General features: G+C 41.6%; 1 protein-coding gene across 2 annotated transcripts; it reads right to left on the bottom strand.

Annotated features, from left to right (window-relative positions):
* Positions 1-45: 45 nt before the first annotated feature.
* CLN8 (CLN8 transmembrane ER and ERGIC protein) lies at positions 46-11,332 on the bottom strand. Of its 2 annotated transcripts, none has more exons than XM_042895256.1 (3): positions 11,172-11,332; positions 1,717-2,413; positions 46-1,314 (listed from the first exon to the last, which is right to left on the bottom strand). In XM_042895256.1, exons 2-3 carry the CDS (start codon positions 2,257-2,259, stop codon positions 1,000-1,002), a joined length of 858 nt encoding a protein of 285 aa, XP_042751190.1. In that variant the 5' UTR covers positions 2,260-2,413; positions 11,172-11,332; the 3' UTR covers positions 46-999. The 2 variants fall into 2 exon arrangements, with proteins under 2 accessions (XP_042751190.1, XP_042751189.1); XM_042895255.1 differs by lacking the exon at positions 11,172-11,332 and adding an exon at positions 3,883-3,960.
* Positions 11,333-27,962: the final 16,630 nt, after the last annotated feature.

Below are 27,962 nucleotides of genomic sequence, written 5' to 3'. Positions count from 1 at the left end.
GGCTGGATGTGGCTCTGGGCAGCCTGGTCTGGTGTTGGTGACGCTGCACATAGCACGGGGGTTGAAACTAGATGATATTTGAGGTCCTTTTCAACCCAGGCCATTTTATGATTCTATGAGTCACCTCATATTCTAAAACGCTCTGTAACTAGGAGGTTTTCCAAAAATAAGAGGAAGTATAACAGGAGCACGAGTGGAACTAATTGCACATTTATTCATTTGTGACCTACAAAGAAGATAATCTTACCAATCACCCAACAAACTTATAATTGACTCTTGTCTTTCATAGATTTCAAGTCCAGAAAGGACCAATATGATTACCTAGCATGACCAGCAGCACAATGAGCAGGTGTTCCCACTCCTCACCATGTGCATGTTTGCTGTGGATATGAAGTCTCATACTGAAGGCAACCTGGGTACTACAATTTCTTTTGCTAGCAAACACTTAACTGTCTCTTCCTTTTCATCAAGTGCACTTAAGGAAAGACCCACAAACTGAGCCATGACTACATTCTGCCACTTGACCAATTCATCCAGCGGGAAATATTTAATAGCACACAGGTATCCACACCATACCTATTTGATCTTAATCTTCTCAATGTTATTTTCAGTAGCAGTATCTCCAACATACGTGAAATGAGAATAAAGCTAAATTCAATTCAAGCTAAGATTAGTGGACAAGTTAGCAATAAAGCCACTTTGAAGCATTAGGATGAAGGATATCATTAGAGCATGTCATTGCTAAACCATGAAATACTATCTAAGTACAGACAAAACCATTGGCATAATTCTTTGCTAAGATGCTGAAGATTTATGAATATGTACATATGAAATACAGACAACATTTTTAAATACCACTGATGCATTCTGAATACAAACAGCAAGGAATGTCCGCATCAACGAGCTTCTTGCAGAAGCTTTGATTTCATGGGCCACTTAGTTTGCAGCGTATTCTTCTGCTGTAGTCCAATATCACACTAGGAAACAGATGTTCTGGTGTTACATCCTCTTCTTTTGGGATGTTTCACCATTTAACTTTCCATTTTCTGTCGCTTTATTTTCGAAGTTCCAGTCAGTTGGGCTGAGGAGCTGCTGAGTTTTTTTGTATGTCCAGTATGGGTTAAGTATTAATGTAACAGCAAATAATCCAGAGAATAAAACAATAAAATGGAGAAGTCCCAGGTTTTCTACCACAGAATTCCAGTTGAAAATACACACCCACCACATGTGGTAAGTGAGAATCATGCGGCAGTGAAACAGGTGGATCATCACCCACTGATTTGCCTTCCAGAAAAAGGTATTTGCACAGCCAGCCTAGAAAAACAAGAACAGAAATACGCAGAAGTGTGATTGTTAATTCAAGATAAGAAAGTAAAGAATCCCCAGAACTAAAGCAAATTCCCCAGTCTTTGCATACACATCCCCTCAGGCATTTTTTCACGTAGAGCTATGATATAGCACATGCACACATCATTCTAAACTCAGGCAGGACATAAGCTGTCTCAAGCCATATGCACACAGCACCACACAGAAGCCTACCTGCAGAACTGTCAGGGTCATGTTTCTGTACAAGTGGGTAACACAGTAACATAGATGTCAGTTAGACAAGCTCAGCCTTGCTTCAAACTATCCAGGCAAACTGCGCACAGTATTTACAGAGAAGTGAGAGGCATGAAAACTGTTAGAAACATAGTTTGTGAAGCCTCAAATTCTTACCTTTAGAAGCATCCAGGAAATGCAGGTGGAAGGAGTACTCATCTCCAGCAACATTCCCATCAAAGGCAGGTAATGTCCAGATTTTACATTGATTACTAGACCAGCTAAGCCACCAAAAGCAAGTAAGTGATGAACCACGAGGAACACATCAAACGTTCTAAAAACGATGTTGGACATATGAACAGCTACATTTTCAAGCAAGAAAAATCCAGCAGCTATTAAACAATTAAACCAGCTCCACTTTTGCTGTGAATGCACCTTGTCAGCATGAAAAACGGGATCTATGAGCAAAGCCCATAACCCAGCAACACAGCTCTGAAGTCCAAACGCACCACGTGTGACTGCCATATTCCAAAACACCTTCTCCTTTGCATACAAGGCACGATAAGTGGTACTCATCCGGGAGGATAAACAGTGAGACAGAAGAAATACTCCCAGGTAGATTAAAAAACCAGCAGCTAAAAATGTCAAACGAACTTCCCATAAGAGATAGTCCCAGTCAAAAATGGTCCCAAATGCTTGATCTTGATTTGTAGGATTCATGTCTTCTTCCTTTTTATTTATTTTTTTTCTCTTTAATAGAAAAAAGCCTTGCAGGGGGTTTGAGACTTCTCACTCACACTATATACGCTCCTTCATGCCCACTCAGCCTCCACTATTATGTGGACTAGCAACCATTAACTCTTTTTTTTCCCATCTGGAACAAAAAGAAAAAAATAAAGTGAGTCTTTTTAAAAAGTCACCTGTGTACAACACTTCCTAAACTATGCAGAACTCACTTTCATTGCAGTTACAACATCAGCTCTGCTGTCATTGAGCACAATCATCCCAAAGACAGGTGTAGATGAACAAAAAAAACCCTCAATTTAAGCAATGCGTTTAGGATTAGCAATTGGCCTGCAAATTCTTTACTAGTATTATAGTAAAGTAAACTTTGTTTTAGTAATGTACTAAAGCAAAAGTGGAAGAGAGCAAAGAAGGAAGGCAAGAAAGAGGAAGGGAAAACACAAGAAGAAAATCCTGTTTTCTTACTCACAAAATTCACATTTAAACAGCAGTGTGCTGTCACTAACCATTATTCTTTTACTCTTCTGCTTTTCCCTCACTGATTTTCCACCACTGCTTATGCCTTTGGGTGCAAGTCAGAACCTCACATACACACTTGGGATATGAAAAGAGAAAAACTTATCCTAGTACATGGGACCACTAACACAAAAACAAGCTTTCAGGATCATATCTCAAAACAAGACTTAGCAATCAGTTTCCAAACATTACAAGACTTTCCAACAGAAATCCAATTCCAAAAATGCAACAGGAGTACGGAATGCAGACAAGCAGCATTAATATGTATGATTAACAACATCAGCATAATTAACCGAACAGTCTGGCAGTCAGTGCCTCAAGTTAGCTGAAACTTCCTGAACACGCAGCAGTTAAAGATCATGACTTCGTGGGGTGGAAAGAACTGGGTAATGTTTAAATATTTGAGTACCAGGTCATTTTATGCATGATTTAGGCTGTATCAGCCTGGCCACCAAACTCTACACTGTCTGTAAAAGGCCACAGACAGGAGCTGGATAAGAAAGCCATTGTCGCAAGGGAATACAGAAACCCCAGTGAGATGTTCCTGTTTGCCTCCACCATGCAACAACCTCCACCACGACACAACAGACCCAAGCCTTTGGCACCGTAGGGATCTGTTCCATTTGAACATGAAGAAAAACTTATTTACTGTGATGGTGACTAAGCACTGGCACAGGCTACCCACAGAGGTTGGGAAGCATCCTTTCTTAGAGATCTTCAAAAGCTGCCCGGACCTAACCCTCAGCAACACGCTCTGCGTGACCCTGATGAGCAGAGCAGTGGGACCAGGCAGTGCGCAAAGCTCCCTTCCCACCTCAGCCATTCCGTCCCGCGCCCCGGCCCTCGCTCCTCAGTGCCCCCCAGCCCACAGAGCAGGGCTGCCGACAACACCTGGCAGTCCTACACCTGACACAACGGACCCGAAAGTGGAGCCAAAGCTCCTCCCTCTACGCGACGAAGGGCACCAAGCCGAGGGCACTGGCAGGGCACGGCAGGCCCCGAGAGCCCCGGCCTCACGCGAGCGCAAGTACTGACAGCCACCCGCTCCCCGCCGAGCCCCGAACGCAGCCCCGGCGCACAGACCTGGCTCAGCCCCGCCGTTCCTTGCTGGCAGCGCTGCCTGCGATGGCGGCCCGGCCCTCCCCGGCTCCGGGGCTGCTCGGGCGGCGAGCCGCCCCCACAGGCCTCCCGGGAGTGCCCAGCCCGGCCTGGCCCGCCGCGACTCTCGCAACAGCCACCCACCGCTCCGCCGGCACCGTGCATCCAGCGCGCATGCGCACGACACACCCTCTCCCCTCTGCGCTCTAACCCAATGGTACGAACCGCCTTGCAGCTGCAAGAGGGCGCGGCCATACCACTGCGCGCAGAGGGGGTAACGGCCGTGCCCACCGCGGCGGGAGGAAGGGGGCTCTTGAGGGAGGGGCTGGCAGGAAGGCATCTGCAAGGGGCGTTAGGCTGATCGGGTTGGAATCAGAAAGGTCTCTAGGAACAGCAGGCCATCCTCCCAGATTTGCCATAGCAGAAAACCAGGAGGATCTGTTGTGTATATATGTATAGATATATATATATATTTCCGATTTAAGTTGGAAAAGATCTTGTTTACGAGATATTTTTTTTTCACTCAACAGACTCATCAGCACCACTGGAAAGTTAGTAACGTTTAATAGGTGCCTGTTGGAAAAACAGAAAAAAAGGTAGCAGTGATGTCACAGCACCTGCCCTTACCTATAATTACACAGTGTCTAATAAAGACAACAGATTACAAAATGCATGTCATGGGAGTGCTGCTACATGATTCTCTCTGTGCTGGTGTGAAGAGCAGTTGTGTCATCCCAGTGAGTCCCAGGGAAACCACACTGGGGATTTCCTCAGCACTGCTCCAAACTCATGCCCAGGTTTTAGTTTGGTGCCTATTCAAGTGACTGAGCTGGCTGATGGTTTTGCCCCTGAAAAGCTCAATCCCACAGCCGGCCACGTGATTCCACCAAAAATTGATGGAAAGTAAAAAGCAAGCCACAACTTCCCTCACACAGAGCATTGGGTGTAGAACAGCTGAGACCTAAACTCAGGCCTGCTTGTGGTGAAAGACCGGGCTTGGGACGTGAACATCCTCAAGGTCTGACCTATGTTCAGCTACCAGCCTGAGAGGTGACTCGGAGAGATCTGGGCACTGCTACAGCAGAGGCAGATCAAGGGAGAAGGGTTTTTTGTTTTTTGTTTTTTTTTTGTTTTTGTTTTGGTTCAAGTGTTTTCTTTTAATTGGTAAATGATAACTCTGTTGCCTTTGGACTCCCTGAGCAACGTGGAAAGTGAAATTACATCAGGAGTTTGGACACGGTCAGCCATCCTAAGTTACTTTTATGCTCGGTGTGAGGCACTGCAAGCTGCCAGTAGGGCTGCTCTGAGTTCCTCTATAGACAGCCCCAAGGGATTCCACAGTTTGACTGAAGTCACCCACCCAGACAGTGTATATGTGCCATTTGGGTGAGTCACGTGTTGGAGCATACCTGTGACATTTCTAGAAGTAACCTGGTTTCCATCCAAGAGGCACAGACTCAGCAGTGAGAGGGATTTCAGCCAAAACTGTTCTTTTGTACAGATGCTCACGATCAGGTGACAGAGATCCTAATGACATGTGCTGACATACACAGAACTTTTTCCTAACACCCACTTGATCCTCCCCTGGAGCAGCTCCATGCAGTTCCCTTGGTCCTGTTGCTGTCACCAAAGAGCAGGGCTCAGCTCTGCACAGCATCAGAGCGGAGGGGGACAACCCCTCCCCTCACCTGGCAGCCATGCTGGGCCTGGAGCATCCCAGGGCATGGTTGGCCCTTTGGGTTGCTCAGGCACTACTGACTGAGATTGAACTTGCTGTCCACGAGAACTCCCAGATCCCTTTCCATCGGGGCTATTCTCCAGCCTCTCATTCCCCATTCTGTACATGTAGCCAGAATTGCACCACCCCAGGTGCAGAATCTGGCACTTGCTCTTATTAAACTTTGTGCAGTTGCTGAATTGCTCAGACCTTTAAATTGTTGAGTTCTCTCTGTAAGGCCGTTCTGCCCTCAAGGGAGTCAAAAGCTCCTCCCAGTCTAGTGCCATCTGCAAACTTAGTGTGAATTCAACTCCTGGTCATTTATAAAAACACTGTGGACAATTGGCCCTAAAATTGGACCTTGAGGACCCTACTTATGACTGGCTGCCAGCCTGTTCTTGTCTAGCTGTACACTGGACATTTTATCAAGAAATAGTACTGAAAGCTTTGCTGAAATCAAAAAAGATTACATTAACCATTTATCCTTGGTCAACTAAATGTGCTGCTGGAGCTGATGCACTGAGGGTAGGTGTTTTAACTTCCCCAGATTTTATTTTTCCCAGAACTCTCTTTAAGGAATTCCTTTAATTTCTAACAGCTTGAGGCAGGAAATTTGAGTTTTACTTACATGTAAGGCACTGTGATCATACTGTAAAAATAAGATCACAGATACTATGTTGTCTTTCTCGTTTTTTTCCTTCCCATCTGCCTTTCTTGCCTTCTCAAGTGTTAACTAATTTTTTAATTACTATCAGCCATAGACATGATGTAATAGTTCAGTGTTACTTTCTGAATCTACTGATGCTACAACCATACTTAGTGACAACGTTTTAATAGCTGTCTAATCATGGTAATTACAATAAGGTCAAGCATTTCAAAATAGCTTCTTCCTGCAGCGAGGCTCATCTTCCATTTTACATCATGTTCAGTTTTCTCTTTCACAGCCAACTGTTACATTGGTTATATTCTACATCATGCTATGTTCAAAGCTCAATTTCCCAACTATGCTATTTTTGGTTTTGGGCAACTTTTGGAGATCTGAATACTACCACTGGAAGAGCGAAAAGCACATCCAGGTACAGAGGAGTTCTGCACCTACACTTTGGATGAACTGCCCCTCGTGTTCAAGAGCTTCTTTATACTAATTGAGTAGTGCTTGCCTGTTGTCAAGAACTAAACAGCTTTTTTTTTTTTTTTGCATTTCACAACATTTGTGTTTTGTTTTCTGAATGGCTACATCTATACAAACAGATAGAATATTCCAAGATGCATTGAGGGAGCAGCCAGTTGCTCAGGAATGGGGTAGCTGCATCCAAACTGCCTATGGAATAGGCTTTTCGCATTAGCTATCCCCCAAAACATCCATAGAAATGCTACCTTCTGAAGGTCATTTTTAGGTCCTGTTCAAAATAGGACCAATGCCCCAAAGTAGGAACAGTCTAGAGAAGTACCAGTTGGCAGGGGCCAAACTTCTTCCAGGCAACGTGCTAACAATTAAATACTGTATGCAATAATTAATTTATAGCTCCTTTGTTTTATCTATTAATATACAGGTAGTCACTAGTGGTTAAGAATGTCTTTAGTTTTATCAGTTTTTCTTCTTCATTCCCTACAACTCCATCTCCTTCTCCTACTCCCTGTACTTTCAGAGACAGATGGAGCCCTCTCATTGGCATTTAAATGCTTTAAATGCAGAGGCTTAGGAGATGCTCCTTATAGGTCCAGTTGTAGGGGTAAGGAATCATAGAATCATATAATTGCTTAGGGTGGAAAAGAACTTAAAGATCATGGAGTCCAACCACAACCTAACCATACTACCCTAACTCTAACAACCCTCTGCTAAATCATGTCCCTGAGCACCACATCCAAACAGCTTTCAAACACATCCAGGGATGGTGACTCAACCACCTCCCTAGAGAGACTATTCCAGTGCTTAACAACCCTTTCTGTAAAGAAGTATTTCCTGATATCCAACCTAAACTTGCCCTGGCGCAACTTGAGGCCATTTCCCCTCATCCTGTCACCTGTTACCAGTGAGAAGAGACCAACCCCACTCTTGATGTAAGCACCTTTCAGATACTGGAAGAGAGTAATGAAGTCTCCCCTCCATCTCCCTTTCTCCAGACTAAACAGCCCCAGTTCCTTCTGTCTCTCCTCATAGGGCATATTCTCCAAGCCCCTCAAGACTTGTTGCCCTTCTTTGGATCTGCTCCAGCACCTCAGTGTCCTTTCTGTACTGAGGTGCCCAAAACTGAACACAGTACTCGAGGTTGGGCCTCACCAGTGCTGAATACATGAGCAGGATGACTTCCCTAGTGCTGCTCACCACACCATTCCTGATACAAGCCAGGATGCCATTGGACATCTTGGCCACCTGGACACACTGCTGGCTCATATTCAGCCAGCTGTGCGTCAGTACACCAAGATCCCTTTCCATCAGGTTGCTTTCCAGCCACTCCTCCCCAAGCCTGTAGGGTTGCCTGGGGTTGTTGTGACCAAAATGCAAGACCTGACATTTGGCCCTATTGCAACTCATACAGTTAACCTTGGTCCATCAATTCAGTCTATCCAGTTCCTCTGTAGTGCCTCTCTACCTTCTGGCAGATCAACACTGCCTCCCAACTTGGTGTTGTATGCAAACTTACTGAGGGTGCACTCAGTCCCCTCATCAAGATCATTAACAAAAATGTTGAACAGAAGCCGCCCCAGTACCTGAGTCCTGGGGACACAGCTCGTGACTGGCCGCCAACTGGATTTAACTCCATTGACCACAACTCTTTGGGCCCAGCCATTCAGCCAGCATTTCGCCCAGCAGAGCATACGCCCATCCAAACCATGGGCAGCCAGCTTCTCCACTGTTGTGGGGGATGGTGTCAAAGGCTTTACTGGTCCAGGTAGACCCCATCGACATCTTGCATCCCTACCTTCAGTTCTGCTGGAACAACACCAGCAAAGACAAGATTGTTCCTGCAGCAGAAGTCTCAGTTGTCTCATGGGACACGAATGTTGTCCCAGACCGCTGCAACAGTTCTGGAGTCCAAAAGGCAGGTTTTTTTGCACACAGCTGTGTGGCTACCATTAGTGTGCATTGTGAACAGTGAGGCCTTGAAATGTGGAGAAAATAAAATCTGTCTAATAGCCATAATAAAGGAACATTACGGAAAAAGTTTGTTTTGCTTATGGTCAGATGTCCCTTGCTGCAGGAATGTTGTGCAGGATATTTTAGGTAGTGACCCATTAAAAATAGCACAGAAATATCATCAATACAGATATACTAAGAAGCAGAAAAGACTTCATGTACTGTTCCTTCTTTACACATGTTCACATGAGACCACTCTTTGAGAAGCAAAATCCTGTCTGATGAGGATGCAAAAATTTGTTATCAGGTCTGTGGGGGAGAGTGTACTATGTCTCTTGCACTCTCAACATGACTTGTGCCCTCCTCTGACAGTCCCATTTAAGTCTGCAGCATGAATATGAATGAAATGTTTGAAAATATGCCAGTCCATCTGGGGCAGCACTCAAGAGCTGTAGTGTCCATCAGTATAGATGAGTCCTGGACAAAGTTTCTTTTTCCTTTATATACTGTTTTTAGTGGTGCCTTAGAATCTCAACCCTGACTCTCTGAGAGATGAATTAATAACTGAACAGAGAGAAAAAGACAATCTCTCTGAGTAGCATTTAAAGGAACTGAAGTTATACCTTAAATTCCCTTATTTTTAATTCCAACAACCAATAATTTAATGCCAACGACCTACAGCCAGTAGTATAATGTGTTGAAGGAAATCCTATCAGTATAAATAAAACATCAGCTGACAATCTTCTCAACAAAGGATGAAAAGTCTATAATACTTGAAAAGTCAAGACCCCACCGACAGGTTTTAGTCCTCTCTCCCACTCCCTCAGAAAGCCTGCATGTTAGCAGACACAGACCTGTGCATACACAAACAGCTTGTGCTGATCTGTCACATAATTGTATATTTTCAGTAGCGTGCATTTTGAATTCTTTTTTAAAATCAAAATTTGTTGTTTTACCATGTGTTAATCTGTACTCTGCATTCAAATCTGTGGGAGCTGTACTACCTACACCCTGTCTAAAGGAACTCTGTGGCAATACCGACTGCATTATCTCACTTAGTTAATATTTTACACGTACCCTCCAAGTTCTCCCCATTCTTGTACGACAAGTACTTATGCAGTATTCCTACATGCAAACTACGATTATTCCAAGGACCACTTTGAACATGCTTGTTTAAGGCATTTTGCCTCTTGGCTAACAGGAACCATACAGCTTCTTTCAAAAAACCTGTGTTACAAGGCTTTCACGTGTGAAAAGGATTCAGAAAGGCTTTACATTGCATAATATGTTCATCTGCCCACGCTGATCTGCTTTCATCAGTTTTGTAAATCAGCACGATTTTCTGCAAATTCTTTTACTATTTTACTCTATATCTACTTTACTCATTTTTATATGTTAATCAACTTTAACACCTTATGATCCAGAACAGATAATACTATTAGCAGTTGTCTTTTTGAAGAACCTAATAGCCTCAACATTTTAAAAAATCAGATTTGCAGGGCATCCAGATTTTGAACTAACAGTTTTGGGAAAAAAATAGTAGCAATGAAAAGGCTGCTTCTGCTTGCCTAGGTCTTTCCAGATAATTCAGATAGTACAAAAGATGCTAGAGATTTTTTTCACCATCATAGAATCACAGAAACACTTAGGATGGAGAAGGCCTCTAAGATCATCAAGTCCAACCATCAATCCATCAACGCCATGTCCATTAACAATGTTACTCAGTTTGTCATCTACCCTTTTCTTGAATCCCTCTTGAGAGTTACTCATTGTGCTTTTTGCTTATAAATATTTTATGAAATTGCTGAAGGTATACAGTGACTGTGGAGTAGTTGCACATATCCCTGTCTCATTGAAAAAGTTCAACTGTAAGTCAACAGGGTTCAGGATCTTACTTATATTGACCCTATGACATCTGGCAATTCCTTGTCCACTGCTTAATTGAACCTCACCAAGTACAGCCTTTGGGCAATTATTCCTTCAGCCTTTCCTCCCTTCTCATTCTTTTACTTCCATGCAAGGGAATACAGCCAACTTTTGGTTGTTGTTGTTCTAATCCTCATCTAGTTCAATTTTGATAAAAGATGCTCTCAAGCTCTCTCCTGTTTAGTCCAACCTTTTCTCTCAAGAGTTTCTCTGAATCTCAGCTTTTCTCTCCCTTTAGTCCAGTGATTAACCTGCAATACATAACATGCATTCCTTCTTCATTTGTTCTTTATCTGCTTAAGTTCACGTGTCACTCCCAAGCATTCTTATCTATTTCTGTTTCACAGCTTGTTTACTATAAACATGTCTTTTTAACCATTACTTAAATATATTTCATCATGCATTTTTTTTCTTCCCCTTTCTCCCAGCCATTAGAATCAGTAACTATTTATGCTCTGCTCTGAGGATTTTCACCTGTTAGAGTTCAGTAGCACTACTGGCAGCACTACAACAGTGTATTTTCCCCACTGAAATATTAGACAAGAATAATACCGTCTATGTCCAGTTCCTTGGTTGCTTCTGGTCGGTTTCAGGTAACAAGCATGATGTTATAAGCTTAGCTCCCAGCTGAACCTTTTCATTCCTCTCTCTCTCTAATCCACATGTCTTAACAATGTTAACTGGAACAAGTTATTCTGCATTAGTATTTATGTTCTTGCTTCACAGCTGTAGTCATCAATCTGGTATAACTGGTGTTCCAGGTTTATCCAGAATCTCTAGGTCTTCTTTCCCATTTCTCATGCAGGTACCTTCCTCCAGCACCTCTTCAGGAAGCAAAGTAAAATACTATGTCTGCCGTATGGTCCATACACTTATCATTCTGGAGTTTTGTTTAGTTCCAAATAGTTTCACCTGACAGAAATGAGGTGCTTCACTAGGAGGCAAAATGATCTTTGCCAGGTTAAAAACAAAGCAGAGAGTGGATGGGTCTCTGCCAAGGCTTTGATCCAAGATTACTACATCTTTTGGTTGTATGTGTAAAGCAGCTTCAGAGAGTTTCTGTGGAAACTATCTGAGATGAAGTCAAGGACCTTACAGTCACTGTTTGTCAATGATGGGTGGAAGCCACAGATATTTCCATAGCCTCAGTCAGTAATCTAATAAATTTACTCTTGGGATTCTCAGTAAAATGGCACCAAATCTATGACACTGACAAGGTTATCAACAGTTCAGGTGACTTCTTTCAATAAACAGTCCATAAGTGATAAGGAAATATAAGATGACAAGCTGCTTCCTTATTTTCAAATTCATCAAAGCGGAGAGACACTCAGGTATTTCACAATTTGCAGTACTGTGCAATAATGACAAGAGTATCAAGTATCTATCCTTGAGAATACAGCAGATACGCAAGTTTAGTAGAGCAACAATTAATAAAAAATGGAGAACAAGTTAAAGAGAAAAGGAATTTTTTAAAAAAAATATTAGAAAAGATGTTGCTAGAAGTGGTTGAGAGAAATGTGAGAGGTGTGAGAAGGTGAGTGTGAATTTTCATGGCAGGTTATTCTAGACTTGCAAAAGATGGAGATCCTTTTATATATAGTATATTTAAATTTCTTTAGAATAAGAAGATTTTAACTATTTGCAAAAAAATAAACTCTTCAAACCCAAACCCAAACAGCAGTAATTCTGTCTTTTAATTGTTAATACAGCATGAAAGACAGAAAGGGATAAAATATTAAGGAAGTATGAGATAAACGTGTGGTAGAATAAAAAAGAAAAGAATAAACAAGTTTCCTTTGCTTTGCTTCTCAGAACAGTTTGATTTTGTGTTTAGTTATGGCTGACAGGCCATCACTAACAGAAGCACTAATGGGCTTTTCCAAAAAAAAAAATCACAACCAAGATTTCAGTGGAGTTCCTCATAGTGAAAAGTAATTCTTTGGTGGACTAAGGCTGTAACCACGTGTGCTTCCTTCCATTCAAAGGATTAGGCTGCAGCACACAGAGCCCCACTGGTGACTGGCAGGCTATGGAAGGACCCAGTTCTTGGTCAAGCTAAGTGGTGCTACAATTACATGCCTGCTCTCTTTTCTTGGAAAATGGTGATGCTACAGCACAACACTTTGACTGCTTACTAAATGCACACAGGATACCTGAGATGGGTTTTCGTTACTGCTTGTTGCATCCTTTTATTTCAGAAGACTAAGGCATTTGCAAATAGAGCACGAGGAGAATTTAAATATATTTTGTGTCATTTGCAATTCTAAACTGATAGAGACAAAAAGAGAGATAAAGCAGGCCTCAAGTTAATGATTAACTTCTTATGGGACACCATCTTTGCATTTGCACAGCTTCACTAAGTATGAATTCAGCCTGATTTTCTACAGAAATTAGTGGTCCTAATCAACAGCAACCTGCTCCAGTTGGCAACCCAGGTAAGCAGGAGAGAGGAATGAGCTGATCTCCAGGGGACCCTTCCTACCTCAGCCATTCTGTCGTTCTATGTAATTGTACATGGGTTATTTGGAAAAGAAACACAAAACCCCTCTCTATCAAGCTTATCATATATCTCAAGGAATCCCAAGGAAATAGATGTTTGAAAAAAAAGAACACACTATTGGCAGAAGACAATTAATGAGCTAAATACCATGTGTTAGGGAGACAGCTTTTGTGGAGGCAAGGTACAAGATCTCTGCTGCTCCATCCTCTCCAGCTGATAGGCTAATCACAGAAACTAGATTTTTAGGTAGCAACTAATTCTCATTTTGATTTGATCCAGGGCAATTCCATGTTTCCTATGGGACAAATAAAAGATCCCTCAGGAAATGTACTTCCAGTTCAGGAACAGAAAAGGTTGAAATGATTGTGGAGAATGAAAGCTCCCTTAAGGTCTTTCAGGAGGAGTGAACTCACTTTTCACTATAAAATGAAACCTAAATTTCCACTTTTACCTACACCACCAGAAATCAAACTGACTGCCAAGTAAATAGCAGGTGTGCTCATGAAATCATTTTAGAAGAGTTTGCTGAGCATTCAAGCCCTCAGCACGTATAAAGAGACTCTGCATTGACAAGGCAATAGATTCCCATTTGCTAAGGTTATAGTTTCATTCTGCTGAAGTCACTGGATTTAAAACTGCGTGCCAAAAGAATCTGATTAATCATTACTACTGCGGAAGAGGATAAATTCAAGGAAAAAAAAATATTGTAAGTATGTAAGAATGACAGATTTCTAAGGAATTTCTAAGGAATGCTGATCCTCAGCAACATTTTGCAAAAGCAATAAGAAATAAAATACTAACTTTGCCTGAAGCCCAACTATAAGGATCCAGATGCACACTTCTTATTTTACTCCATTCTACATTGCATTTACTACAGAGATGGGATTGGTAGCTGGAAGCATTAGAAAAGAAGTGAGTATTTTGTCCTTAAGCAACAAATCACTTATTAAGTACAGTCTATTAAATATATTTTTTTGTGACTTGAGTTATTATGACCTGTAAACTAATGGTCTGTGATAGAAGGCAATTTTTCTTTAACAAACCTGAGGAGTAGAAATGAAAAAGTACCTCCAACATCATCCGGAGTAACAGTCAGGAATAAGTCCAAGTACTAATTAGAGCAGTGCTGCTGCATAGTAGAAGTTACAGAAGGATCAAGACCAGTGTCTTTAGAAGAATGTTGGATTTGAATAAAGAAAAGAGCTTTCAGAGTGCTCTGTGGGCAAATAAGAAGTTATCATTAAAAAATTCGGACAACTTCATCTGCAAAAAAATCATAAAATGTCAGCCCTTAATTGTAGAAAAGATGAATGTAAGTGCTTTATGACACAGAAATCTTTGAGCTAACCTGTATGCTGTAGACCATAAGTAAAGCCCATTTTGTGACACGCCTATAAATGACAGAAGGAAAGGACACATTGCACCAAAAGCACTTTGCATTTGGTATTATTTGGTTAAAACTAGCAATACCTGAAACAATTTTCTCCTTAAAAATGCAGTTATTTTTACTTCTATGTGCCCAGTAGACAGTAACTGCTAGCAAACAAGTAATGACAGAGAAATGGCAAACTATAATGAAGATGTGTGAATTTTTACTGCTGAGAGTAGCTTATAAAAACATTATGGAATGATGATATTTGTGATGAGCCACGCCAATACTTGTGTCCAGTTCCCAGAGGTTCAGTTTTTCATTTGGTGTATAAGAACAGGATATATCTTTACTGCCAAGAAATGTCTCTTTCTCAGATTAAGGCCAAATTGGCTTAGATGGTTCTTGACACGCATCATCTAGGTCAGTCATCAATGATACAAGTGAAAGACAAGCCACTGAGCTGTTCTGTGTGAAATGCTGAGATGGGGAACCAGTCACAGAACTTCAGATTACAGAGCACTGCAAAGTGCTACCTAATGCTCCCAAGTCCTCTGAAAGCAGATTATTATTGTCATTCGACACAGACACAGAAGGGTTAAGTGAATCACATGCAACCAAAAACTGACAGAGTAACAATTAGGCTTCAGAAATGGCTGACTGTGAGCTTAACAGAGGCATGCTCAGATATATTATCTTGACAAATGAGCATGTTGTTCTTAGGCTGTGCTGCAACGCATTTTAAAAGATGCACAACTAATCAAAATGTCACAGGAAGTCTCTTAGTAGGATATAGTTACAGTTCCAAATAATGTCACCTCTCTGAAATAATTTTGGACAAAAGTGCTGTTGAAAGTGTCCTTACCTGATCCCAGAGTGATCTCCACAAAGGCTTGTTGACGAGGTGGCAATTTGATTTAGTGGGCAGGATATGTTCTATTGGTCAGTTTTATGATTGTTGCTGGCTGCAGGAGAAAGGAGATATCTTCAGCAAAGGATATCTTAATATTGTGATTAGGCTAAACAAATCAAGACATAAACCTTACAGCATATAACCAAGCTATGAGGTTGTGGATAAATTAAAGAACTCACTGATTAATATTGGCTTTACAATTATTTACTCCAGCCTTTTCTGTAACATAGGTCACTGGACATCCATGAATTACTTTGCTTCAAGCCCAGTAGATGCTGTTGAATTAAAGCATGTCTATCAAATGAAAATTCAATATTAATTGAATTCTTTTTAATGATGGACAATCTTTGATAGATTATTTCAGCAGTTAATATGCACACAGATAACTAATGAGAGCATTATTTATGGTCTGAATTAGTTTAGCTTCATCTCTTAGACATTGAATTTCATTATAGCTTCAACATCTAGATTTGGCATTTATAAATTGTGATCAAGGGGCCTTTAATCTTTGAACACTTACATAGATCAAGCTTTTAGGATGATTAAGCAATCTGTAATAAGTTTTGTAGTTTTCCTTCAGATTTGTTTTAAATATTCCTTTCAACACAGTATTCTAGTATCATTTCACCAGCAATGTATAGGCATATAATGAGAAAATGCTATTTTTCTTTGCTGATCTCCTCTTTGCCCACAAGGATTGCCAGAATGACCTCCAACTTTCTTTCCACATTTCTATCTTCTGAACACTATCATAGTGGTATGTACGGCTACATGATCTTGCTTCTGGAACAGCTTGACTAAGACAGCTTGCAGACATTCCCTACGTGATCAAGATGCTGATCTCATTAATTCACTGCATGCCTGCTCATGTGTCAAATTTGCATTCCAGTTGGACACATTAATAGGTGTTAAGCCTCTTCACCTGAGTGCATTTTTTTAACTGAGAAGATGTAGCTGAGTGAGTTTTGTCAGTCTATTTTCTGAAGACAGGATAGTGAACTTAAACCATAATTGAGGGACCTTTGGTCTGACACAATATACATATGTTCTTACTTATCTATACCCAGATAGGCTCTTGAAGATATGTTTTAGGTAGAAGTGTCTTTATATCTGACACATTCTTAAATTAAGTCACTAAATTGAATTACAAGTACCATCCTTTAGACAAGAAAACGTAGCATACCTATTTCATTAAGAAGAAGACTTTACGTTTAAAAAACTTTCTTAAGGCAATATTAACTATAACTCCTTTGTTTTCAGGAAAGCAGCTCAAAGACTGATATTAGACAAATGAAACCAAAGGAAGCAAATAAACAAGTATGATGTGATGTGCCAGATTCATACCAAATGAGCTGGGATGTGATATGATCATCTGGGGAGGGCAGAAAAAATGGGAAACAGAATGATGTTCCAAGTTTGATATGAATCTTACCCAGATGACTACGGACAGTAGGAATCACAACTAAATTTTCAGTAAGATTATTTTAAAAACTGGTGAAAACAGGTGATCACTGGGCTCTTATGCTACCATTGGACTCCTGCAGACACTTAGCTATCTACAGTGCAGCAGCCAGTCAACAGAAAACATTAATCCTGCAATAAAACTGTTTTAGCTGTTGCTGAGCAGTGATTACTCAACAAGAAGGACAGCTAACCTCCTCCTGCAAACATGTATTAATGTGCACCGGCTCCCTATTAGTAACTGCTTGTCCAGGAAGAAAGCATTGGGGTTGTGCCTGTGTCTTCATAGGGAGGGCATTGACAATGATCAGTGTCATCAGGCTTGTCAAGTAAATATTCCTGTCACGTCCAACCTCTTGTTTCATTTTGCAGTACCCTCAGGCCCTTTTCTCAAATCCCTCTCACCTCATTTTGTTGTTCACCTCTGCTGTACTCATCATCTTCTTCTTTTGTTGCCAAAACATTCCCCCAGCCTGTATAGCTTCCCTTCCTTGTGTCCTGTTTTACTTTTGAAGCTGCCAAACTGCCAACCTTTTCTCTTTATCCAAAGCCCTATGAATGCTCCTCACTGCTCCTCTCCCAGCATCTCCATGCTAGAGTCCTTCTTAGACCCGCCTAAATTTTCCTGTGTTACTCTTCACAGGTCAAGTTGTTAAAGACTGCTTTGGAAGAATGAGAAAGTGTGGCTTAGAGATTTGCTTCTTAGAACAAAGCTATGTCAGCTCTGCTGGAAAAATGTTTGCTTTTGTTCTTACAGGATAACATCTTGTGGCGGTCTGAAGGGAATCTTTGAAACTAAATCTTCAATATCCTACAATTAATGCTTAAAAGAGCTCCTTCTTCACACAAAGAACAAAATTTAAGATAGTCTAAAAGTGAGGCCTCACTTGTATTTCTTATTTAACATATCTCAACAGCTGAGTGACGTTTCTTCTGGGGCTGACAACGCTGAGGGAACAAATGACTTGACACCTTGTCTGTTGACACCTCTTTCAAGATGTTCAGTAAGATGTCGAAGGAGAACAGGAGCTAATTCAGCAGAAATGTACTAAATCTGGAAAGAAATATGAAAGTGAGCCCATACAAGTTCATACATAAGAACATACGTGCTCAGTTTTATGAGCTGCTGAGCAATACAATCATTAAGCACCATCTGAGGACTGTGAGGGCTGTGATTTATATCACACTTTTCACGTCTGCCTAAAGTAGAGGACAGAAAATAAGCTCTGTAAAATGCAGGGACATTTTTCATAGGGAATATTTTAAACATGAATATTTCTGTGTATGAAGAGTACTGTCAATATTTGAAGAGACTGCAGCTAAGAGGACAAAGAGCCAACCAAGATAAGGTGGCAGGGTCACCAGACACTCAGGCAAATGTTTAATGTTTAAAATGAACGTCTCTGTTCAGTCCATTAAAGCCTCTGCAGAGGAAAAAAGGGGGGAAATGACAGGGGACAAAGCTGATACTGGAGCAAAAAAAAAAAAAGAGCAATAAATTCATTTGGAGTATAAAAATCAATTATCAACCTAAAATATATGAACTCTATAGTGGACTACCTCATTGCAGGAATTTGTTGTATTTAAGGTTTCTGTTGGTGAGGAACCTTTCTAGAAAACATTAGGAAAAGCAAGAGGAAGAGTATTATTTCTGAATATGGGAGGACTTTCTGTGTGAATCTTGTTTGTCTGTACTAAATCTGGTAGCAGGTAGAAACCAAGTGCAAAATGATTTTCACACCCTTGTCAGTATTGCACTTGAACGTCTTATTACTCAATCTAATTTTCATACTATAGCTAAAATTTACATTATGTTTACTGATACGTCTAATGAAGTTCTGCTTTTCAGTTTCTTTGTTGTGATTTAATAAACATGCAAAATAAAACAATATTACAAAGCACTTATTTCTGAAGGATTTAAGTCCACTTGAATTCTATGAGAGCATTGCCATCCACTTGTTTTTCTACCATAGGTTTCCCTAGTCTCTCTCAGCTCTTTTACTGTATGTGGATAAGTATATTCTAAACTAAGCATTGATGATGCTTGAGAGGGTTGCTTTCATAAAAAGGCATGGTTTGCACCAGGTAAATGAAAAAATATTTCAGTTCTTTTTAACTGTTGCAATTTGTCCCATATACATGCATTTACCAAATGACATTATGAAATTTTTCTAAAGGTAGGCTGTAGAAAAACAAGTTGGTGTGTTTGGGATTTATCCCTTTTGAACGCATGCCTCAGGCATCTTATGAATAAAACAGAACAAAATGCAGTCGGGTTATTTGCTTTGATTAGGAAAGAAAAATTGGAGGGAAAAGTGTCACAAACGCTCACGATTTGGCTTGGTCTTTATAAAGTCAGTGAGTGAAGGAGAAAAGTATAATTCCAGAGGTCTGCAGGAAGGAGCTGGTTCTTAGGAATAAAAGGCAGTTAAAAGGGCATTCAAGGTGTCTGTCTGAATAAGTCTTTCCTCTTTAGTTAATGCAGAGAAATAGTCTTCTCTAGGGAATGTTTCTCATTGTGATCTGGGACCCAAAAAGCCATCAGAGCCTTGGTTGCTGTCATCTAGGATCATACTTCTCATGATGGCTTGGCTGTTGGGAACATAGAGACTCAATATGAGGGTACTGTTGCAATCAGCATAAGTCAACATCACGTAGGGCAGCAAGAAATGCTAGTTGGAGGTCAAGGATACATGCATCTCTATAAAAATCAAGTATGCTTCTGGGAGCAATCAGGGTCCTTGGCAATTGCATGCTGAGCTGTACAAGACTGAAGGCAAGACAGTGCTGGTGGGGCTTTGAAGACAGTCCAGGGATCCAGATCTTCCTTGGTGTCTCACTGTCATGGCAGCTGAATACTCTGTGTTATTTCTACCTGGGTTTTCAGGCTGATAGTTCCTCGTGTCCCTCAGAAAGCAGTCCAAGAAGTTTATTCTGTTGATACAAAATAAACGTGGTATCAACAGAAAGGCACTGCACATATCACCAAATAGCGGGCACATCAGTTTGCATAGGAAACCAGGCCATTACTTGACTGCAATAGCATTTGTGGAGACAACCTACCTTAAACCCCACATCTCCTCTCAGCACTGCAAACCCAGAGAAGAGAAATCATGGTTGATGTGCTTTTCTCTCATGTGTTTTCACCAGCCCTGAGACAGTCACTCGACAAGGGCTTACTACATTTGCCATCAGACTCTGTCAGTCCATCTTCCTGAACAACCATGCTTTGGTACAATTCTGACACAGACATGGCATCAGTGCACACAGGTGCCTTTGCAGTCCAATCACTTGTGCCTATCAAAGCATCAGTGCCCAGCATCAGCAATCAGTCAGCATGTCTTCTGACCAACTGGCTTTGTAATGTTGGAAGGTTTCATCTTCCCATACTGATGTGTTTGCATGCTCTGAGGCACCATATGGAAGCAGACTTTGCTGAATCTTTGGAATTCAGGCTCCATTGGAAAGGAAACAACTCCAGTTAGCATTTGTTTTCCACATTTTTGTTTGCTTTCTTTAATTAAAATAGATTACTCACAAAAATGACTTCAGCAAACTAGATCCAATTCATCTTAAATTCCCAAACCAAATTCATCCCTAGATGTACCTGGTATTCCTCTAAAGCTTTAACAAATCATGGTTAGCAGCGAGCAGCAACCACTCCTGGAGGTACCACTGCTGGGGAATTACTGTGGTCTCCAGGGAAGGTCCTACCAGGCTGGCTGCAAGGACACAGGTTTATTACAAAGTTCTCCCCCCAGATCGTGGCCGCATTTTGCTTTAAAGACTTTTCCTGAGCAGCTGGGCCCAGCCAAGGACCTGCTGCAGGAGATTCACCAGCCATTTGCAGAAGCTGTATGGTCAGAGCCCTTCAGACATGGCCCATCTGAGGCATGAGGTGGAAGTCACAGGAATAGGTCAGGGAGTAGAAGTCTGAAGTCTCTTCCTCAACTTTAACGAGTAAGCAAGTAATAATCTGCTCTTTTATGTTGAGTTCAGGCATTGCAACTGTGTCCCACTCCTGGAGGTGTTCAAAGCTAGGCTGGTTGGGCTCTGGGCAGCCTGATCTGTAGGAGGCAGCCATGCTCGGAGCAGGAGGGTGGGACTGAGTGGTCTGCAGGTGTGAAGGATGCAGCATTGCCTGCTGCTTGGTTGTGGAGCACACCTGGTAAATGGGACAGGGTCTGTGGGGCCCTGGATGGGCATGGGAGACAAGCACTGTATTTTGTTGAATACAGAATTACAGAAGCGTAGTGCAACCTTATTACATAAAAGAGGTTGATTAAATCCCTGCATGGAACCCTGCAATTTCTTACTGTATTTCCAGAGTAGACAGTTTTACACCCTTATGTAATAAAATAACCAGTAAGAAATGCAATGATGAGAATTGAATTGTTGCCCTACTATCCTTATCCGCTATCATGTTAAGTTACATCCTTGTGCATCGTTTATCATTGTGATAAATGAGGTAAAGAACAGGAGAGGAGCAAGCTCTCTATAAAAAAAAATAATCATAATAACACCTTTCAAAACTTCATAGCAGAAGTGCTGTAGCTACCTTAAGAAAGCCCAAATTTTGAAAGTAAAACTCTCCCGATTTGCAGCGCTCAGAAACTCATTATTCAGGAGTTTGGGTGGTATTTTCCAAGCATTTTATGTACAGGACACTTCTCGCTGTATCTCTCAAAGATATAATGATCTTGAGGAAAGGCTAAAACCGCAGCCTTTCCCGGGCAGGTTTTGGTGCAGTGCTGCTGGAGCTCTCAGTGCCGCCGCCGCTCCTCTGCTGCCCCCTGGCGCGGGAGCCCCGGGCTCCAGCACATGTGGAAGCTGTTTCTCTGCTGGCTTTCACAGCACTGCAGGCCAGCCTTTCGGTGCCCAAGTCAAAGCTCCACACCATCCTATTTGCAGCTGCTATCTCCCTCTCCACCCTCCTCCTGCACAGCCCTTCCCTCAAGCCCACCTGCAGCTGCTGCTGCAGTGCCCTGCTCTCTGCTGGCGCTCCAGCACAGCAGGGCAGCCCCAGTGCCCCCAGGGCAGCCGAACCACACTACCAGAGATACAGAGAAAGTTTTCATAGCGATTGAACAACAGTGCTGCTAGGCTAAGATCTGGACTACACAGCGATGTGCTAAGCATGTGCATGCAGATTGGATATAAGTATTTGTTACAGTAAGAGCAGTGAAGCACTGGAGCAGGCTGCCCAGAGAGAGATGGTGGATGCTCCAACCCTGGAGATGCTCAAGGTCAGGCTGGATGGGGCTCTGAGCTCCTGATCTAGTATAGGTGTTCCTGTTCATTGCAGGGGAGCTGGACTAGAAAAGCTTTAAGGGTTCCTCCCAAATCAAGCAATTCTGTGTCTAAACTGACAGCCTGTCTGAAAAGGACACCGTGCTGGAAGGATCTCTTTACTGAGTGACAGCAGCAGCACTTTTTGATCCTTTAGTTCGTTGCATCACTTCAACACCTCTCTGGCATATCTCTGCTAATAAGTCTATCTATTTTCCAGTATAAACTCAGCTCGGTGCCAGGAACTGAACAGGCCTGTAAGCTGTGTGTGGGTCATATTATCTAACAGGTCTAGCAATACCACTTGGGCAGATGTAGCAGGCAGAAGACTGGCTTGGGACCATGCATGACATATGTTCACTGAATTTAAATTCCCTTACTGATTCAATTAAATATATATGAATTTAAGCTAAGAGTCACTTAAACATCTGTAGTACTTCATTTGTTGGTAGAAACAAAAGATCCAACACTCACAAGGAGTCCCCCTGTAACACTATAACGTGATGGAAAGCACAGCAGTAATAGTAGCTTAGGGGTAGCAAAGTCCTAGGATACAATAACTGTGGGTAAGCCTAAAAACAGCAGCCATAGATGCAAAGGGGAAGGAAAAAAAAAAGAAAAAAATCCTACCCTTAGAATACCTCAGATAAGCAGGAATCTCCAGCAAGACACCCTTTTCACTGCCAACCATTAAATGAGGTCTGGGAAGGAGTGGATCCTGCCTTATGCCTTCCAGTCACTCAGCTGCATTGCATACACCTGAGCTCCCCTGGGTTGGCCCTGCCTTCCCACCAGGTACTCAATCACTGTTTCAAGCTGTGACTTAGCTTTTCTGTTACACCCCCAAATCCTGCCATTTATTCCACTTGCCTGAGTCTGAAGTATGTGCCATGGTGATTGTTTTGGTTTTTGCTGTGATAAATGTAATGACCCCAGCTCCAGTTTGTCTTAATGCTATGTCAGTGTCTAGGGGTAATAAAATAATTTCTGTTTCTTATCAAGTTTTAGGAGCATATAAAATTGCAGAGTAATCATGGAGGCACACATGGTAATTGTCTCCCTATTTTCTGAAGAAAAACACATGAAATGGAGAAGAAAGAAATGGATTTCTTGAATTCTTATCATGATGCTAGAAACTAGTACAATGATGTGTTTACTCAGAGCATTTAAGGACAGATGATATCGCCAGAGCATGTAATCTAACCTCCTGCACATCACAAGCCATTAACATTCACGCAGCCATTCCTTTATCAGGCTTCATCACTAGAGTTTGACTAATGCTTATTTCAGAAAGTCATTTATTGTGCTTTTGAAGACCGAAAGAAATGAAGAATGTGCTGCTTTTATTAGCAGCTTGTTCCAGTGACTAATCTCAGCCTTAAATGTATGCCTTTCCTGCAGTTCGAAGCAGTCTAACTTCTCTTTTTGTGTTGCTGGTAGCAATTTTCCCACTTAGATTAAGAAGCCTATTAATTCTCAGTATTCCTGTCTTGGCAAAATACCAATATACTGTGATTATAGGACACATTGTTTTTTTAATTTTCAGGTGTTTTTTTTTTCAGTTTGGGGGTGTGAGACATTTTCTCAAGTATAACTGGCATGACTCTAAATTTGCCAGCGTCTTTTAAAAAATGTAGATGAGCCTATAGATAGTTTATCAGCTATATCAGACAAGGGTGTTTTTTATGTCTAGTTACAGACCATTTCCTAGCTGTTTTATATGTAGATACTTATTTTAAAATGCTTCTTTTCATCATTCTTTTCATTCATTCAGAGTATTCTGATGTGTTCATGCTGAGATGATTTACAAAACTGGGCAATTGTAGGAAGAAATTAGTTATGAACTGGACATTTCACTGTGAAATGACTATTTTATTTTTGGTTTCTCAATGATTTCTTTTCTTTCTTTTGCAGAAGCATTAATCCATAAAAAGCAGTAGCAATATTTATACTTACATACCTTAATCCAAGGCAAGGCAAGAGAAGCCTATTTCCAGCAGGAAACTGCTGTCAGGATTGCATGGAAGGCAAACTCTACACACTGTACTGTCTGCTCACAGCTAGGTGTCACTTAATACCTTGCTTGCTTCATTTTGACTTTCCAACTCCAGGTGTCCTCTGCCATGTAGCATTAGACTCTACTAAATCATCCTTTATTAGTGCTCTGAACATCCAATTATAGTCCATTACAGTAAAACTGGAAGTGCTCCATGTCTTTTCTCTATGATGATAGACACAGCATATAATATTTCAGAAAAAGGGACAGGAAATTTTCCCAACCCCAAATTTACTAAATCATAGAATTATAGAATAATTTGAGGGACACTGAAAGGCCATCCAGTCCAACCCCCTGCAATGAGCAGGGACACCTACAGCTAGATCAGGTGCTCACAGTCCTGCCCAGCCAGACCTTGGGTGTCTGCAGGGATGGCCCATCCACCACCTCTCTGGGCAAGATACTTTCTCATGTCCATCTTTATCTCGTGATGATTTATCTTGCTTTTACTATGGATTTTCATTGCCAAAGTTTACTATTTTCTTCCCACGTTATCATTTCTTTTCCCAGTATTCAGAAAGGATGCTTAAGCCACAAATCCTCTTGCAGTCAAACAAATGGTAATTTGTTATCCATGGCAGTCTGAATGACCATAGACTTTCACAAGATCTAGTGTACCTGAGACTCCATTACGTTCGAAGCGTGTACTGCTGATGCTCGCTGGCATACGGTGACTTATTATGCATTACTGAGATTAAATTACTTCTGTGATATTTTGTGGTGGTTTTGATCTGTTAATTTATTTATTTTTTTAATTATTTTTTTAACAAGCAGTGGCAATAGCTGTATGTAACTTAGAACTCTGAGGGGGGTATTTCTTTGTAATTTGAATGAAAAAAAAATCAACCCAACAAATAAATGAAATAAAAAAACACGTTCTGTGATTCAGCATTGTTTATGTTTTTATTTATTTGTGTCTTTGCACTTGTCTGGTAATTTGCAATGTGTTTACTGGCCATTAATTAAATTTCCGACACTCCTCCATTCTTAGATAGGAACCATGTTTAATTTTATTTCATGCTACATTATAAATCCTTGTGGTTATTTGCAGATCCTCACACTCACGTATGATGTGACAACACTAGAAGTGGGAAAATGTAGGGAGGATGCTAAGCTTACTTGTCCTGCCTTCTAGTCTGCCCTTTTAGTCTAATGAGGAGTTGTATCAGATTGTCATTGGATGAGAGAAGTTGTCACCAGGCAGAGGTCGGTCTCTTCTCCCTGATAGCCAGCGATAGAAAAAGAGGTAATGGCATTAAGTTGAGCCGGATATGCAGCGGGGTTCCTCATCAGTGTAGCACTGGTGAAATGACTATCATTTTTTTTCTTAGTGTCACTCGTAGAAACTCTTATGCCTAAAATCATCCTGCTGGATAATTTCGCCAGATGCTGATAACAGGCATGGAAAACTTAAGATTGAGACTTAACAAGAAGCACTTGGGTAAGGAGCTTGGTCTGTGCCTGTGCACCCAGATGCCTGCCTGTTGTGCATAGCTGTTATAGCAAGCAGATGAAGCTGAAGGATGAAAATTGAATTAAAATTGAAGTTCTTTCAACGGCACAGGCATAGTACAAGGAAGTATTTGCAAAACTATATGACAGCCTGAAATCCCTCAAAATCTCTGGAAAACAGTTAAATCAACATCATTCAAGAAAACGCTCTGTACTGTACCAACTGCGGCTGGATTGTCCTGATGCCTTTTTTGCAGGCTCTGTCTGTACAAAATCACAGATTACTTTATCACAGCACCATGCAGTGATGGCCCAGATACACCAACATAGTGCCAATTTTTTTGCTTCTAGCCTTACTTTCCAGTAGTCAGGCTGTCTGTACACCTGCCCTGCAGGTGCTGTTGCTTCAAATCATGCATTGAAATGTATTTTCTTGTCAGGCAATGGATTCTCAGCCTCAGATATTACAGAGTTCTGAATTTTTCTTTTCAGAACTACTGCAACATGCTGACAACATCTGCCTGTGGCAAAAGGACAGAGCTGGGGCTGAAGTATTTCTGGCTGAGAAGAAGCAGTGCAGAAAATAGATATGATGGCTCCAGAGAATGGCTTCTTAGCTTTTGAAAACCATTTCTACCTGAACTCACAACAGCATACTTCAGGGTCCCTGCGATTCCTGGACAGATCACTGTGCAAGAAGGGTGGCTCCAGGAAGGGAAACGTTGCTGAGAATGAGGTCTGCTGAGCAGCTGAGGGGGAAGGTGCTTGGCAGCAGCAATGTGTGGCTGTATAAACTTCTCCTATCCTGGAGCGTGTCTGGGTAGCACTGCCACCAGCAGCGCCCAGCAGCACGGGGGGCTGCAGCATTCTGGTAGGCACCAGGAAGAGGTGTGATGTATTCCCCTCGTTCTGCAAGTTTTACAGAGGAGTAAAATAAGACTGCCCCTTCTTTTTTCCTGTTTAATGTTACCAAAAAGAACTTCAAGTGCCTCCGCTGTTCCTCTGCACAGTATTCAAAAGCATCCTTCAATCTGTCTGTTTTTGCGTTTCTTTCTTGACTATGCCTTTGTTATACCATGTCTGGGAGAACTTCTGGTTTATATTAAAGGTGTCTTTCATTCAGCTAAGTGTAAGAAATAGTGAGGTTCCAAAGGTAAACTGAAACAAGACAAGGATTAGGATTAGGTTTTTCTTTTAACTGCAGCTGCACATGAAGGAACCCCCAGGACCCTGCTTGCATCTGTTTGCTTGGGACAAAAGGAGTGAAGTCCCAGCTGGAATACTGCATGCAAGTTTTGGGTGCCCAACACAGGAAAGATGTGGAGTTTCTGGAGAGGGTCCAGAGGAGAGCCACAAAGATGGTCCAAGGGCTGGAGCACCTTTCCTATGAAGACAGGTTGAGGGAACTGGGCTTGTTCAGCCTGGAGAAGAGAAGGCTGCAAGGAGACCTCATTGCAGCCTTCCAGTTTAAAGGGAGTTTATAAATGTGAGAGAAATCAACTTTTTACACGGATAGATAGTGATGGGACAATGGGGAATGGTTTTAAGCCAAAGGAAGGGAGATTTAGATTAGATATCAGGGGAAAGTTTTTTACTGAGAGAATGGTGAGGTGCCTGAATAGATTGCCCAGAGAGGTTGTGACTGCCCTGTCCCTGGAGGTGTTTAAGGCCAGGCTGGATGGGGCTCTGGGCAATCTGATCTAGCACCTGATTTAGTGGCTGGCAACCCTGCCTGTTGCAGGGGGGTTAGAACTTGATAATCCTTGTGATCCCTTTCAATCCAAGCCATTCTATGATTCTACGATTCTATGGTGTGATGGGTTGAAAAAACTGTCAGCTCCTCCAGTGCCTCCTGAAATCCAGATTTCCCTGGAGAAGTGCCAGTTAAAGCAAGGAAAAGAACTACTGCAAATTAGATCCTATTTTGGTTATATCAGTTGTTCATTTTTAGCTTTTGGAGATCAACTTGTGACTGAAAAGCAGCTATTGTTCCCTGGTATCCATTTGTGTCATGTCCCACCTACTTCTCCAGAAGTTATTTTCCCCATATATTTTACCCCGCAAATGACATCCTTGCATAAGTTGACTCAGAGTAATCACTCATCCTGTCCCTGACCTCACCTGGCCTTTCTTGTCAGCTGAAAAACTTTAGCAGAAGCACCAAATCTTCCCTTAAAAAAGTCAAGTCCCTGTGTGCCACCTGACACAATGCTGCAAAACACATCATCACAGAAGATGTTTACTTCATCTGTGATAACAAAGACAACTATCAAGCAGTTCATAGGTCAGCTATTCTACTCACT

Source organism: Lagopus leucura, unplaced genomic scaffold (assembly GCF_019238085.1).
Source record: "Lagopus leucura isolate 7727_CA_CO unplaced genomic scaffold, USGS_WTPT01 Super-Scaffold_73, whole genome shotgun sequence".
NCBI classification, from domain to species: Eukaryota; Metazoa; Chordata; class Aves; order Galliformes; family Phasianidae; genus Lagopus; species Lagopus leucura.
This window is presented reverse-complemented; position numbering and strand designations above follow the sequence as displayed.